Below are 16,237 nucleotides of genomic sequence, written 5' to 3'. Positions count from 1 at the left end.
CTGTGCGGCTGAGGGGGCTCCATGACCAGCACAGCGGCTAAAGCCATGACCAATGTGCCTTCCAGGCCCAGAGTTGCCCTGTTAACGTAGGTCAGAGGCCATTCACGGTGGGGGAGTGAACGCTGGACTCTGTGCTCAGGGTTCTAGGTGTGACTGGGAAGTACCCACTGTGGGGTTTCAGGAAAGTTTCTCAGGCTCTCTGGGCCTCAGAGGTTTGGACGAGATGATCTCTAAGGTCTCTCTCCCTGCTTCAGTTCATTAACTTCGTGAGTACAGATTTCCCTGGGAGAGGAAGTTGTTCCCTTCTTCTAGAGATTTCCATCCTCTTTCCCTTCCTTATCTTGTCGGGCTCCATGGACGAGGCCGAAAACAGGGCAGTGCTGGGGAAGATGGGGTCCAAAGACCATGAACTGGCCTTCCCTTGAAGCTTCCCCTCTCTGGTCCTCAGCTGTAGGTGCAGGGTGGAGGGACCAGTATCATATTAACTCCTCTTTCCCTGGAGAATGGGTTCTGTCCAGTATTTTGATAAAGAAATCTGGGCCCAAGAGCCTCACGAAGTGCATGGCTGTTAGTGAGTGAAGTTGGCTTGTCCCTCCAGATCCCCAGCACACTCCAACAGAAGTCAAGAACATAAGGCTAGAACATAAGGCTTGGCCCCTGAAGGTGGGGCCTCCACAGACTGAAGAGGGTTGGAGGAAAGATGGTGGCCCTGCCCTGAAGGACAGGACATAGGTTGCCACGCTCTTGAGGGTCCAGAGCACCTAGTCGTCGTCAGGTTCCGTGGAAGGTGTCAGGAAATAAAGTAGGAGAAAAGAATAACCACTCCCAACTTCAGATTAAAAGATCAAAAGTAAATCTCCAAATTTCAAAGGAAAATCTTAACGTCAAGTCTGCCTCAATTCTGTCTCACCTCTCCCGCCCCCCAGCTCGAGTCCCCCCCAGGGCGGGGGCAGCATGGAAACCACAAGAGAAGGGGTGTTGGGGGGACTGCCCATCCCGACCGGAGCAGACCCTGCTCTGTAGAAGCAACCCCAAGCACACACGGGGGAAAATGAAGTCCAACGCCATCTAAATAAATAAAAGAAGAAGGAAAAAAGTTTTTAGAAATCTGTGTTTACTCTGGCACGCGACTGGCCTCCACTACTTTTGACATATTAGGAAAAATTTTGGCGGGGACCCATTAGAAGCACTTAAAAAGGCATATGTTTCTTTTCAGAATACAAGGGGCTTGGAATGTATTGTTAAAACAAAATTCTTAGGAATCTTTGATTCATTTAAAAATATATGTATATGTATGTTTGTTTCACTTGTGCTTTCCGCAGCATTGACTTCCTTAACTCTCTTCCTCAGACCATTTGAAATAATTATTTTACTGACTATTTTTGCCAATTGTGTGGCCTTAGCGATCTATATTCCCTTTCCAGAAGACGACTCCAACGCCACCAATTCCAACCTGGTAAGTCGACCATCCCGTCTCTCTCTGCTTTTCTCCCTCGGTGGAAGACCGAGCTCGGATCACACGGATTCCAGGTGGAATGTGGGGAGAAGTGAGATGTGCGTGCGACACGTGCAGGGGTGCTGCCAACCTCAGAGCTCAAGTGCTGTTGCTGTCTATTCAGATCAGCACCTGTCTTATCACAGCCCGTTTTCAGGAAGAATATTTCAATTAGGTGGTGGTGAGCTGTGTGTGTGTGTGTGTGTGTGCGTGTCTGTGTCTGTGTGTCGAAGGCTACAAAATGTGCTGCCTAAGTTGCACGTGCAGGTGTTTGCAGGAGCAAGCTTTTGTTCTTGGATCATTTTTGTATTTATTTTGAGCGATGGTGTCCCGTTGGTAGGGTTTGCTCAGGTGATCTGTAGTATCACTGCGCAAGAAGCAATTTCTAGGAAGCTTTTAGGAAAGTTTCCTGTTGCAGCCAAGATGCATTATTTAGTTGACGAGGTTTTATTTTCTTGGGAAAGATGGCTTTCCATTTGGATTGTTGGGAATCCAGTGCTGCTGGCAGTTCGGGGTTAGAATTTGTCCATGGAAAAAGCGTGGAGTGTGTTTACTTTTGGCCGAGCGTGAAGTCATTACAGAGGCCTTTGCTCCGTCTGGGCATGGGAGGAAAAGAGCTCTGGAATGCAGCTGGCAAAATCGGGGCAGTCCGGGATGCCTCTGCCACAGGCCGTAGGAAAAGCCTGTCTCTCTTGCCCTCTCCTGCAGACACCATAACTTTTCCCGTGATTCCCACCAAATGCATCTTTCCCCATCATCAGCACCTTCCTCTAATTAGCGAGATGGGACTGTCTGATGAGATCATTCTGAAAAGAAGCAGGAGGGTTACCAAATTCTCCTTTCCCTTGTTGCTGGCTGTGGATGGCATCACGGCTGGCGTTCTTCCGCTTCTTAACCTTCAACATTTTTCTTTAGTCCCCTCAGCATCTGAATCGGAGGCACATTTTCAACTCCTCTGCTGCATTCCCCAGTCAGTTAGGCCTGGCTCCACACCAAGTAAGGTAGTGTGGCTCGGCTGGGGTGGCGTGTCAGGGACAGGTTCCAGAGCTGGCCCGGGAGCTCCAAGGGATGACACGGCCAGAGTCAGCAGGCGGAGCCCTTGCTGCCGTCCTCGCGGCCTTCTGAGGCGTGACCTTGTCTCTTAACAGGCAAGAAATCTTTCCTGTGTCAGAATAAGTACAAGCAAAAGTGTCTCCGGAATGGCGCTTCAAGGAGGAGCACCTTCCATGGGCTGTCCTTCTCTGCGTGTCCACCCCCCTCTCCCAGCCTCCTGAAACCCCCGCAGCTTCGCACTTAATCTGCAACTTAAAAAAAAGGAAGACTCTGTGTCTTGTTCCGAAGACGGTGAGGCTTTGGGTGGACTCCAGGCAACAGCAGTGGGGAAGGTGGACAGAGAGTTTTAGGGGGTTTGCCTTTAGTCTCTGCCTCAGCCCCTCTGGCCCAGCTCCCTGGGGGATTAGCAGCAGTGGGGGGCAGGGGAGGCGCTGCTCAGAGAGGGCAGCCTGCGCTGGCTGCATCTGGGGCTGGGAAGCTTGCACTTGCTGGGGGCGGCCGGGCTGGGGAGACCATGAGGGGCTGTGTTGGACCTAGTCCAGAGCTAGGGAGGAGGTTGCCGGGTACAGAGACTGTTGGAGGGACAGTGGATTTTTAAAATCCCACCGCAGAGTGATGGAGGTGTTCTGAAGCTGGGTGCGCAGCTGTGTGACTGCACTAAAAATCTTGGCATCATACCCTTAACAAGGGGTGACTTTTATGGTATGTCAATTATACCTCCGTAAAGCTGTATTTAAAAAAAAGAGTAACACCGGCATGAAAACCAGGGCCTCACGAGACCTCCCAGTCAGTGCCTTGTTGCTCTTTTCTTCCTTACAAATGAGGGGGGAGGTTACATAGGTGGAGGGAGAGAGGGGATGGGGACAGCTAGCAAACTTTGTCGTGAAGTTACTAGGAATTTGGGGTGTGTGGAACAGAGGGTGCAAGGTTGGAAAGGGGCTTCTCATTGCTAGAGTAGTTCCTTGTTCTTTCAAGTCACAGCTTGGCCAGTGACTTACTAAGGGAAGGAAGCGTGCTCATGTTTCCTTTATCCCCAGTCCAAACACACACAGACACCCAGACACACATGAGGGCACAGGAGCGTACAGGCACACACACACACACACACACACATGGATACACGTGCAGACATGCACGCACAGATACACATATACAGAGAGACACAGACATACATACACAGACACATTAACACACATAGACACACACAGACACAGAGACACATGCAGACACACACGTAGAAATAGACACACAGACACATGTACACAGAGAAACACACACATGCAGATACATACATAGAAATAGATACAGACACACACACAGAAACAGACACACACACAGACATGTATACACACAGACACACATAGACACAGACACAGACAGACATAGACACACACAGACACACAAACATACACATATGCACAGATACACAGAAACACATACATACATACGTAGACATACACGGACATACACACGGACACACACAAAGACATAGGCACATGCTTCCCTAATTCTGCTCTATCCGAGCTTCCTTTAATATATATGTAATTTTAAAATTTTAATCTTGACATGTTTTTTCAGGAAGAGTACGCATTTGCTACTTTGGCCAGTTTGTTTTTGCTCTCTTCAGCTCCGTGCTCTCTGTGTTCTGTCCCCATCTCTAGGAAGTAAAAGATATGGATCTCAGTTGGCAAACTCAGGAGGGAAAGAAATGCAACTTGTTTTTGCTTTTCTCTCACTGACCATTCTGCCTGATTTGTGACTCCTGTTGCCTGCGGCCATAAACCTCACCTCTGTAAGGTCAGGGCTCTCAGCCCCTTTCCGGGAGTTGTAGCTCAGGGCCACTGCGTTGTGGAGCCAAGGGGACGTGCTGTTCTTGGTGTGGCTGAATCATACTATTGAAGTGGCCTTGTCCCTCCTGGAGGGGCCTTGGTCTTTGGTCCACGCAGGCGGTGGGCTGTCTTGTTCCCAACATGGGGTCTCTTGATCTGTAGCTCCAGACCTCTCCTGGCCATGCTGGGGCTGTGAGAATGGAGACATGGTGAAGATTTCACGGGCCCCCTTTCAAGGACATATCCCAGGGTCTCACTCGTTTTTGTTTCCTGGCTGATGCTCCCAGGTTCGCAAACTTGGGATCTTTGTTTGGGCAAGGTGGCACAGCAGAAGCCCCCCGTGGTCATGCAGACTGTCCTCAGTGCCCTGGCTTACACTCCTTGGACTCTGAAGCCATGTGTGACTCCTGTTCTCTGCATCCCACTGTGTCATACCTTCCCTGGGACACTGAAGGTCACTGACCTGGTGGCCAAGGGGCATTAGAAAACCCCTGAAACAACCAATGAAGCCAAACCCACATTGGCTTATAGGCCAGGCTATCATTCTGCTCCCCGGATGTAGCCAATATGAACCTTGTGATTTGGGCTTTCCTCTTCCCCCTTCTCCCTGCAGCATCTCTTGTTGTGAGATGCCCTCTGTAGAACTCTTTGTCTGTTGGCTCTGGGACAGAGTTACTATTAAGTCCCCTCCTATCTCTTCCTACTCTCTCCCTTCTTCTAGTTTCTAGTCTTGTTTCTACGGGAACTTTGACCAGGTCGCTGTCCTGGTCCTTTTATTTTCTCTTTTTGTGGTCTCCCTTTGGTGAGCTCAGCTACTTCTACAATTTCATGTTCCCTTTCTAGTTAAGTTGTTCCTAGACTTAGGTGTCCAGCTCTGAGCGCTTCCCTAAGGCCCGGACTAGTGTTTCCTGCATTAGAGGGGCCCATGGACCAGGGCAGTAACTCCTGAGACCGCCCTGATTGATATAACCACTTGGATAACCTCAACAGAAAGATGCCAGTGTGTGGGTAGATCTGATTCAGATTTTTTTTTTCTTTTTTTTAAAGATTTTATTTATTTATTTGTCAGAGAGAGAGACAGCGAGCACAGGCAGACAGAGTGGCAGGCAGAGGCAGAGGGAGAAGCAGGCTCCCCACAGAACAAGGAGCCCGATGTGGGACTCGATCCCAGGACGCCGGGATCATGACCCGAGCCGAAGGCAGCTGCCCAACCAACTGAGCCACCCAGGCATCCCGATTTAGTAGTTCTGGGGCATGGCCTGGGAATATGCATTTGGAAAAATTCCTACTGGGCTGGAGTTAAGGGGCTAAGGATTAGTCAGGTTTGGGAACTACTGGGTTTTTGGATAGTGCTAAATTTTTCGTTGGGCTGTTGTGGGTCCATGCTTTGGCCTTACCACTTTGTCTCTTAATCTGGATCTTCATGTGGAGTTATTTTGTCTTCTTGAAGCTCCGATCCCTAGCCTGGTAGATGGAAGTCATGCTCCCGCCCGGGGTTCTGGGGCAGAGAAGGGCCAGCAGCCGGCAGGAAACGCCCAGGGCGGTCCTGGCCCATAGTGATATGTGCCAGGATGTCCCGCAGACCCCTCAGACAGGCAAGTCCATGTAGGACTCAACTTCCCTCTCCTCACACAACCGGACTCCAAAAAAGAATGTAAAAGAAACCATGCATGAACATTGCTTCTGACCTTTGCCTTTAGCCTAGTCGCTGGTTCTGTCAACCTTGATGTCATGCACAGTCACCTTGAACACCTTCTGCCCCTCACCATGCTCATCGAGCAGATTCAGATAGGGCCATCACATTTAGCTTCCTTTCTAGTTCCAAAGTCATTTGTGTGAACTTTCTGGGCCTTCGCTTCTTTGTCTGTAAAATGGGAATATCTACCTCACAAGTTGCTGTGAGGATTAATGAGGTAAGATGTTTAAGGCTCTTAGAAGAGTGCCATGAGGAGAGCTCCGTGTGGGGGGTGGTGGTGGTGTTACCATCCTGCCATGGACAGCATCCCCCCCAGGCCATCATGGCCCTTTGCCTGGACTCTTGCAGTCACTGCTTGCCTTGTATTCTGCCTCCGGTATCTCCTTCCATGGGTCCATCTTGTGCTCCTTCAGTCATTTGACAAACATGCATGCCAAGAGCCAGGCACGGTGTTTGGGATATTTCAAGAAGCAGACAGGAAAGATAAACATACAGATGTTTGCAAATAGTGAAATGTCTTATAACGGGTCAGGGTGTCAGGGAGGAAGCATGGATTCATTTAGCTTTTGGGAAGGGGATAAGGGAAGGCTTCCCATGGGAGGTCATATTTAAGTTTCATCTCCCAATAAGAGGGGATTTCCAGGCTGAAAGAGTCATTTCGGTACACACGTGCAAGGGCCCTGGGGTTGTGCCCTTTATGACTAGAGTTTCAAGTGAATGAGAAGAGAAGAGCCAGGTGCTGGGGGGCTTCCTGGACCGCGCCAGCAGTTGAACTTAACTGCAGGTGATGAGAAGTTCCTGAAGATCTTCAGAGCAGGAGAGGGCTGGGTCTGGGAGTATATGTGGGAAAGGGTGCTTTTGCAGCATAATGAAGCTGGCTTGGATGGAGGTCTCACTGTGAAGAAGAAAAGAAACTGCAGAAGTCTGGATAATTGTGACAGGGATAGAGAGGAGGGTGGTGGATTTAGGAGGTAACCTTCCCTGGACCTCTGACCAGTTGGATATTGCAGAAGAAGCAGAGAGAGCTGACTCTGAGGATGTGATTGCCCTTAGCCAGGAGGATGTCAGGAGAAAGGTCACATTTAAGGGGAAAACACTGAGGGGTACAATTTGAGCTGTGTTATCGAGGAGCATGCGGATGGAGGTGTCCAACAGGCAGCAGATACGGGTTAGGGGCTCAGGAGATGGTTGGTGCTGCAGAGGGAGGAGTGAGAAGACAGAAGGAAAAGCCACAGGCCCAGCTTGGAGCACTGGCAGGGTGGACAGCAAGAGGAACTGGTGTCCCAGGCTGCGGCCGCCCAGTGGACAGAGTGAAAGGAGCCACGGAGGACATGACAAAGGTTTGGCCTGAGAGGTTAGGAGGGAAACCTGAGGGAGTAGAGCCTTAGCAGCAAAGGTCAGAGGGTTCACAAATGTAAAAAAGAGACCGGTTACTAGCTCAGGCTTGTCTCTGTGGCAGCCCTGGGGGTCCCAGGTGAATTGACCTGCTTGAGGGGGAGGTTGGGCTCAGGACCCAGTGCAGGAGGAAGGGATGTAGGTCTGCATCTGTAGACTCACCGAGGCCCTGAGAGAGTAGACGCGTAACCCCTGTTTGCTGAGTGTCAATGTCGTGCCAGAAAGTGGTCCCCAATCACTTAGGTACCCCTAAATAAAAGTGCGAGAATTCTCCCATTACTTTCATGGCACGGTGCCATCATTTAAGGAAGTGCTATTTCAGAGTCCTGCTCTCAGAAACTGCAGAGGAGGGACGATGGCGACAGCAGTGGTGGTCAGACCTCGGGGGGTAAGGATCACATGGAGAGCTGCTCAGAAAGTACACTCCCAGGCCCTGCGCCCGGAGCCCCCCCCATTCTGTGTCTGGAGAGGGTCCTGGGGGTCCCATTGGCAAGCAGCGGCCCCGGTGACCAACGCAGGCCGGGGACTGGGGACTGCTCTCCGAGGACAGTGACTCTGATCTCGTCATCGTAGAGTGGACCCTCCTTCGGCTTGCCAGCCCCAGTCTGCCACTGCCTACCCACAGCTCTCTCTGGGCCACGTCGGCTGCCGAGAGGTTTCCCACTCTGTTGGGCTCAGAACAGACTGTTTAACGAAGCGCGCTCGCGCTGTCACAGAATTAGCCGAGAGTCTTCTTCTCACACACACTGGCAAGCCCACACCTGCCCCTGCTCCTGCTGTGCCTTCCCTTGCAAATTTGTCAGCTTCCATACATTCTCCGTCACCCTCTCCTTTCTTCTGCCTCCTTAATATAACCCCCATTTATTTTTCTAGCGCTTGGCTTTCTTCTCCTTCTGAGACATGAAAAGTATGCCGGGATTGGATTTTTTTTTTTTTTTTTTTTGGGCTCTTTCTCTCATTACTTAAAGAAAAGTCTGTTCTGTGCTCCACCTCACTTGTACTTCTGCACCCAAATCCATCATCTTTGTTATCTTTCCTCATGTTAGCGAAGCATCATGAAACCAAGATGGCCCATGACACGACATTTCTCTATGTATTATTCACAGTCTTGTCACTGGCGGTGCCACCTGCCATGCAGCTCGTCATTTATACCCTGTCCCACCGATAGCCGTTACCCAGGAGGTGCGGGGTACGTAGGCTGTCTGTCGAACCCCCTCTGGGCTCAGGCTGAATGCATTGCACGTGGGAAACTCCCAGGTCTCTCAAACTCTGAAGTCCACAAAGGCTTGGCTTGGGTTGAAATAGTAAGAGAATATATTTGGCGTTTGACCTTGTGCAAAGAACAGTGCTGTGTACTTTCTGGAGCAAGAGCCAGGCTCTCGGCCGAGGCAGAGAGGCCCGAAAAGGACTTGTTTTGGGGCTGGGCTTGCTTGCATCTCTGCGAGGGAGTGGAGAGAGCTCAGGGGGATGGGTTGCTCAGAGGCTCTTGAGTTACGTCAGGAAGAGGGTTGGGATGTCAGATTTTCCCATTTCCTGCTATAAAGTTGGGCAGCGATGAGAGTTGGCATACCTAGGCTGGCCATGAGGGTTAAATGAATTAAAGTATGAGAAATGCTTAGCACGGTGCCTGCCACGGCAAATGTGTGTTGTCCTTTAGAACCAGAGGCAGAAAGCTGTCCCCTCCAGCTGGTTCCTTGGGGTAAGTCAGGATTGGTGGCACTCAGGCTTGCTTTTACACCAGAAGGCTAAGAGAGGACACCAAAAGGCCCTGTTTCTAGCAACTCTCCTGTGGCAATATTGACACGCGTCTGCGCATGCCTCACCCTCACCGTCAGACTGCACGGGGAGCAAAGCAGAAACACATTCATGGGGGAGAAAATGAACCCAGAAGGGACAACCCTGGGTGGCCTGTAGGGGTCTCCGTCCCTCACACCCACAGGTGTTTTGTGCCTGGAACAAGCCTGTGTCCGTCCCTTCCAGGTCACAGATCAGGGAGCCAAAGTGGGCCAGAGCACTGTAAATCTGAGCTTCCCCCATCCCCAAGCTGGAGGGGGTGAAGACACTCCGCAGTGTAGTTTAGGCCACTCCACGTCCTGGGATGAGTCCGGGACCTGCCCACCAGGCGTGAAGAGACCCCCGTCAGAGCTTCTATCTGAGCAGTGAATAAAAATGCCAGCTGGGAGGCTCCTCCTCTCCCTGCAGTGAGTTGTGATTTCTTTTATCATCAGGCTTGTCTTGTCTTTGTGGGCTTTCATGCATCAACAAAACGTGATTTACCATTGCTACCTCATACATGTCCTCCTCATGCCCCAGACGCCACCCTCGGCAGTAATACTAGGGCTGTAAGGTGCGCTCATAGCTGATCACAGGTAGCAAGCTGCGGCATCATCTGCGAATCTTCTCTGTGCCATGTGGTGGGGGGGGGGGGGCGGGGGGCTGGGAGGGGGGCAGGCAGCAGTGCCGAGGCGGTCTTTATGCATTTATTTATTTATTTTTTCTAAGTAGCAATTTTTACAGAAAGTGTATACATTCTGCAGAACGAAGCATACAGATGATCACGACTGAATACTTCTTGCGTGAATGAATAAACACAGACTGGTGTTTGAGGATACACAGGAGCAGAGATTCTTCTTTTATTTATTTTATTTTATTTTTTTTAAGATTTTATTTATTTATTTCACAGAGAGAGATCACAAGTAGGCAGAGAGGCAAGGAGAGAGAGAGATAGAGGAGGAAGCAGGCTCTCCGCTGAGCAGAGAGCCCGATGCGGGACTCGATCCCAGGACCCTGAGATCATGACCTGAGCCGAAGGCAGAGGCCTAACACACTGAGCCACCCAGGTGCCCCAAGAGAGATTCTTCTTTTATTAAACATTAGCTCCTGTTCCTTGTAACATTTCCCTGTGTTCAACCAACGTAGACCACTTACACTCTTAATCTGCGCCTCAAAAAAAGATAAGATGCCGGATTAAGGTAAACTTTGGCAGAGATTTTATAGATGAGAGAATTAGCAGGACGCTGTGTTTCAGACCTGCGTGAGGTCCCCCGTCGGAGGTTCCGTCCGACTGAGCTGGGCTGAGCGGGACCTGGGCATAGGTGTGTCTGCAAAGCTATCCTGGAGCCAGGGCACTGAGCTAGGAAGGGAGACAGGAATGGTGTGGCCTTAGGTCGGTCACTTAACCTTCTTTGTGTCTCTGCCGCCCCCGAGGGAGTAATCAGTCCCGCTTTGTCATAGTAATTGCCTTTATGCAGTGACCAGCAGGTGCCAGTGCTTTGCAAACACTCTTCCTAATCCCCACAGTAATAAATTACAATATCTATTTACTTCTTTCCTTGGGGGTGGAGAATTCATCCCTTTTGTTTGCTGCTCTATCCCCAGGGCCTTGAGTGGTAACTGGCGCATGTCAGGCTCTTGATAAATATTGGAGGAGTGAATGAATGGCCCCTGCCAGGGTTTATCCCTTTGTTTCAGGTGAGGACACTGTGTCTCAGAGAAGTCAAGTGACTTGGTGAGTGAGGGGCAGGGTCTTAATTTGAACTCAGGACCGTTCGGTACTATTGCTTGGGCTCTATTCTGTTCTCTGGAGTGTGTAGAGTTGCCGTGAGCATAGAAGGAGGTAGAAAATGTTTCAAAGATTAAACCTGCTGCAGCAGTATTAACAGGTTAATTAAAAAAAAAAATCCAACAAACTTGGTTCTGTTGGAAAATGAGTTTGGTAAGCCTCAGGCAACCAAAGTTATTAATTTTTTGTTAGACTCCTTGGGGTCTTTAACACGTTAGTAACACTCACTACTTAGTGCTTTGAGTGTATTAATGCATTTAAGCATCATAATAACCCTATGAGATGGACACTGTTATTATCCCATTGAACAGGTGAGGACATTGAAGGTCAGGGAGTTGAAGTAATTTGCACCCGGAAATGCAGCCGCGAAGTGAAGATGCTGCTTGTAGACAGAGGCAGTTACCCCCAGCACCTTGTTCTCAGCCCCAGGCTCCCTGGGCCTCCCCGGGCCTCCCCCCACCTTCCCACCACAAGACAGCCTGGGGAATGGTCTTCCTTGGAGCACACCATGGGGAACGGAGAATGCTGTGCTCAGGTAAAGCAGTGGCTTGAAGCCCCCCACGCAGGAGACAACCTGCAGAGGCAGGGCCAGAGCTGGGAGCAGGGCAGGACACACTGCAAGGCCAGCACAGCTGGGGAGGGGGGCGGGTAGGGAGGCTGCCTCAGGGGCGTGGCCTTTCCCAGGGGACCGCTGGCTCCCCTTTGAGCTGTGCTTCCTGTCACTGGGCGCCCCGGGGCAATTGTTTGACTCAGTGTTTCCTCACTAAATATTTCAGAGGAGAAGGCATTGTCCGCTCTGCGTTCGCCAGCGGATGGGGTGAGAGGAGAGGATGCTTTGAAGTCTAAGTACAGTGACACCTCTTGCTCCATTTTTATCCAGCTGCCTTCATTTTGGGGGGAATATGTTCCATATGTATTCACACCCAGGGTAATGGAGCCCCTTTCATGTACCGAGCTCCTTTTAATGGAAGTGTATTTGAAGAAAGTCTTTCTAGAATGTAAAATACAGATCCCTGGATCTTTAAAAAAAGAATTCTCAGCATACTCTGTGCTTTTTCTGGGCCTGCACAGTCATTGGGAATATCAGTATATAAACTTGTGTAATTCCCGAAAGCTGTCGAGAGGGTGAAGGAGAGTCCAGATGGCCCCTGAACACTGTGACCTGAGATGGTCTTTGGGCCCTGTTTTCATACACCATCCTTGTTGGGGTGTCTCCTGCTCCAGGACCGGCACTTTCCCTTTGCCGTTTTCCCTTTCCAGGGAGTGTAGGCACTAGATCCCCAAAGCCATCCTATGTGGGCAAAGTCCGAGTAAACAGATTCCGACTGATGAGGCTCCTTTATAGGTAAGGTGCATTAGCTTTAATGTGTGGAATTTAGAAAATTGATTTTGGCTTCTCAGAAGCCTTTTCCCCTCTTTATTGCCGTTGTTCCTCCTGACTTCTGTATTATTGAAGTTGTTGGGTTAGTGCCTTCCAGCAAGCAGGGGTGACAGCAGCACCGTCCACACTCAGGGGCTCCCACTCGAAGTACTGCCTCTGTTTGCAGCATGTCTCAGTGTTCACTCGCTTAGTCCTCGCAGTAACTCCAGGAGACCTCTCTTGTTATTATTACAGTCATCTCATTTTCAAGATCAGGGCAGGGAGGCACAGAGGAATGAACTAACCAGCCTCAGGAGTGTGGCCTGTCAGCCCACGCCCTTCGCTGCTGCGCGCCGTGGCTTTCCGAAGGTGTGTAAGGGCTGGGTATTTTTCTAGAATCTAGTCCTTTAATCACCGGAGGCACAACTAGCACGCCTGTTACATAGGTGATGATCTGTTGAGGGACAATGGAGGGACCATGGATGTTGGGGATAAGCCCCTCAGGGGCGGTGTTGTGTCTGTCAAAGTCTCCGGGGCAGGGCCCATAGCCCCTAGCCGGTGCCCTTTGGTAAGTGTCGGGGAGGAGGACGCTCGTGTCTACCCAGGGATGCCTGAGCACACTTGGCTTTGATGCCTGCATTCTTTCAAAGATCCCTGACTCATGTGAGCTGACATCCTTAGGCAGTTAAGCCTTCAGGTCTTCTAAACAGCTGAGAACCTCAGGTTGGAGTGCAGGACCCAGAATCAGCCCGACTTCCTGAGATGAGCTTAAAAACCTGAGTAAGACTTCTTGGGGACGGAGGCATTGGAAGTAGTTTCTGAGATCCAGGGAGGCCCCACACTGGAGCAAAGAACCCTCCTGCGATCCTGATCACTGCAGTCTAGTGGCTGGGCCAGCAGAGTCGGGTGCCGGGGACCTCAGTAGCTCCCGGCTCCAGGTGCTGGCCATATGCCTTTCATGGTGGGAGGCTTCATGGGATACGGCCAGCACTCAGGGCCCCATGGGAGATGAGAAAACATTATAAAGCCTCGGCCTAGACCCTGGGGAGTGTGATGGCCGTGAGAGAGCCCTGGGCTTGCAGTCACCGTCCTGGGTTCTAGCTGCAGTTCGGCCAACAGCTAGTGGCACGGCCGCATCCCTCTCTTTCCCTAGCCTTCAGACACAGTCATAGCAGGTCTCAAGTGAGAGGATGCACGTAAATGCTCCGAACATGCAAGGCGCCGCATGGCCGTCGCTGCGTTCTCACGGTTAACGGTTATCAAAATGAGACAGAGAGATTTGGTCTCTGACCTGTTTTTCTGGCATGTTCCCCTGTGAACCATCTCTTTTAGCCTCCTCTCAAGATAACTTAGAGATGCAAACGAACTAAAAGCCAAGTTCCAAATTTAGTTCCTGACCTTTCCAAGATGGATGGTGAGTGGTGTGGCCATAACCGGCTTGCTGCCAGCAGTGCGGCTGGGCTGCTGGAGCCCGGGAAAGCCAGGCGAGGGGACAGCCGTCCGATTCTTGACTGGGCCTGGGACCCACAATGACCAGGCACAGGGAGCCCCTTGCCGGGGAGCTCGTGGTGTGCTCGTCTTATTTGCTTCTTGGGGACTCATTTAGCTTGGGCACAGCTGAACCTAGGGGATGAGTCGTTCCTTGGCCCTGTCCCACAACTCGTAAAGCCATCCTCACATACAGAGCAGAAGACACCTGAAAACACGGGAGTTTGTCTCTCTGTGCTCTAGGACATACGGTCACGTGCCCTGGGAAGGGCTCGCTCTCTGGCGCCTTTGAGTCCTCAGGACCAGGGTCAGACCTTGAGAATAGGAAGGATGCCCAGAAGGGGACTTCGTGAACTGAATCAGGTCTTCTGGAGACTGGAGCACAGGGCCGTGGGACTGGTGGCCAGGTCGGAGAGCGCGGGCCTTGGAAGAGCCGGTGCTTGCGGATTGATGTGTGGGCTGGAGGCAGGCGGCAGGAGACCTGGGCTGTGTTCATGGTTCAGAATGCAGCTGAATTTGAATTGTGGCAGTTGGACAGGGTTGGGGGAAATACAGGCAGAAGGAGGCTCCGGGGGGGAAAAACACAGGGACATGCGTGGTCTTGGTCTGCAGGATGCTACCGGCCCAACTTGCTAGCCTACTTGGTGGCTGAATTCTGAGATGACCCCTGGGGCCCCACACCCTTGCACCATCAGTCCTCTCCTCTTGGTTGTGGGGCTGTCCTGTGAAGAGGATAGGACAGCACTATGGGACATGCTGTCCCGCACAGTGGCTTTGAGAAAGGGCAAAAAGTAGAAGGACACAGGTCTGATCTAGTCAGGTGACTCTTCAAAAGGGATGGGGTCCTTCTTGGTGCAAAGATTGAGAGTACAGGGGGAATTGATGTGTGAGATATGCTCTTTTGCTGGTTTTCGAGAAAGAAGGGCCTTATAACAAGGATCTGAGCATGACCTCCAGGAGCTGAGAGCGACCTGGGCCGACAACTCTGCCACCAATGTGATGGAGCTTGAGCGAGGACTTCCCTGTCATTCACTGCCCCGATTTCATCCTGAGCAGACAACCCTGCCCCTCGGTATCCAACTACAGCACAGTGAGGTAGCGAATGGGTTTTGCTTCAGGCAACTGAGTTTGTGGTCATTTGTCCTGTGGCAATGGAAACCTTCACTTTTTTCCCCACTTACACCCCAGCACCGCTGCGCTTGCCCAGGTCTCTCTGTCCCTTCGCTGAGGAGCTTTTGCTCACTACTGTTTCTGGAAACTCTGCTGCCCCCACTTTGCCTGGCTAAAGGCACCTGGCCCTGGGTGTCTCAGCCCAGATCCTGCTCCCCAGAAGCCTTCTCTCTGGTGGACTGTTGCCTATCCTCAGGCTCCAAGAAGAAGTCACCTCTTGCGGAAAGCTTCCTCTTCCCTTTCATGGCTCTACAGCATTTTCTAGATACAGTGACCCCCTTCGTGCATGGTTTCGCTTTTGGCGGGCTCAGTTCCCTGCAGTCGCCCGAGGTCACAAGCAGATGACCTGCTTCTGGCATAGCTTCCTAACATAGCTTCCGAAGGGCAGTGGTCACCCCACGCTGTGTCGTGTTGCCTGTGTCATTCTCCTCCCTGCATGCCATCATGCAGGCAGGCACTCTGTCCTCTCACGTCAGCACGAGAAGGGTGAGTTCAGCACAGTAAGATACACTGAGGGAGAGAGACCACACTCACTAACTTACATTGTTATAATCGTTCCATTGTATTTTTAGTTGTTACTCCCTTATGTGCCTTGTCTGTAAATTAAACTTCATCGTGGGTCTGTCTGTACGTCTAGGTGGAAACACAGTACATGTAGGTTTGGATGCCAGCATGCTTTCAGGCGCCCACTGGGGGTCTTGGGACCCAACCCTGTAGATGGGGCGGGGGGATGGTGGTGTCTCTTACCTAAGCACTGCTGTTCTCCCGTGTATTCGTATGTGGATCTCACAGTGTTCGGCATGCAGGGCTGCTATAACAAATTACCACAGATTTGGTGGCTCTAATTATTTTTTCCTCTCACAGTTCAGGAGGCCAGATGCCCATGACCCAGGTGTCAGCAACGTGGGTTCCCCCCGGGCCCTCAGAGGGAGAGCCTGAGGCGTGCCTCTGCCCTGGCTCCTGGTGTGGCTCCTCATGCTCGTGTTGGCTGGCTTCTGGACATCTCACTCCAGTCCCCATCTTCACCTTCCCATGGCCTTCTCCTCTGGGTATCTGTCTCTCTGTGTCCAGATTTCCCTCCTCTTACAAGGGTACCAGTCATTGGATTAACATCCCTCCCACCCCCAATCCAGTGTAACTAGATTCTGTCTGCAAAGACTATTTCCAAATAGAATCACGTTCACAGGGA

General features: G+C 51.2%; 1 protein-coding gene across 17 annotated transcripts in view; it reads left to right on the top strand.

The window, feature by feature from the left end:
* LOC111159674 (calcium voltage-gated channel subunit alpha1 C) overlaps positions 1-16,237 on the top strand; it is a 621,933-nt gene that overhangs the window by 60,655 nt on the left and 545,041 nt on the right. For all 17 annotated transcript variants that reach the window (XM_022522246.1, XM_022522244.1, XM_022522241.1 and 14 more), the window contains exon 3: positions 1,351-1,456. In XM_022522246.1, the coding sequence (XP_022377954.1) occupies positions 1,351-1,456 (106 nt within the window). The remainder of the gene's footprint in view (positions 1-1,350; positions 1,457-16,237) is intronic.

This window comes from Enhydra lutris, unplaced genomic scaffold, assembly GCF_002288905.1.
Source record: "Enhydra lutris kenyoni isolate GAN:26980312 unplaced genomic scaffold, ASM228890v2 scaffoldscaffold69, whole genome shotgun sequence".
Classification (NCBI taxonomy): Eukaryota; Metazoa; Chordata; class Mammalia; order Carnivora; family Mustelidae; genus Enhydra; species Enhydra lutris.
Note: the sequence above shows the minus strand (reverse complement) of the source record. Positions and strands in the feature narration are given on the sequence as shown.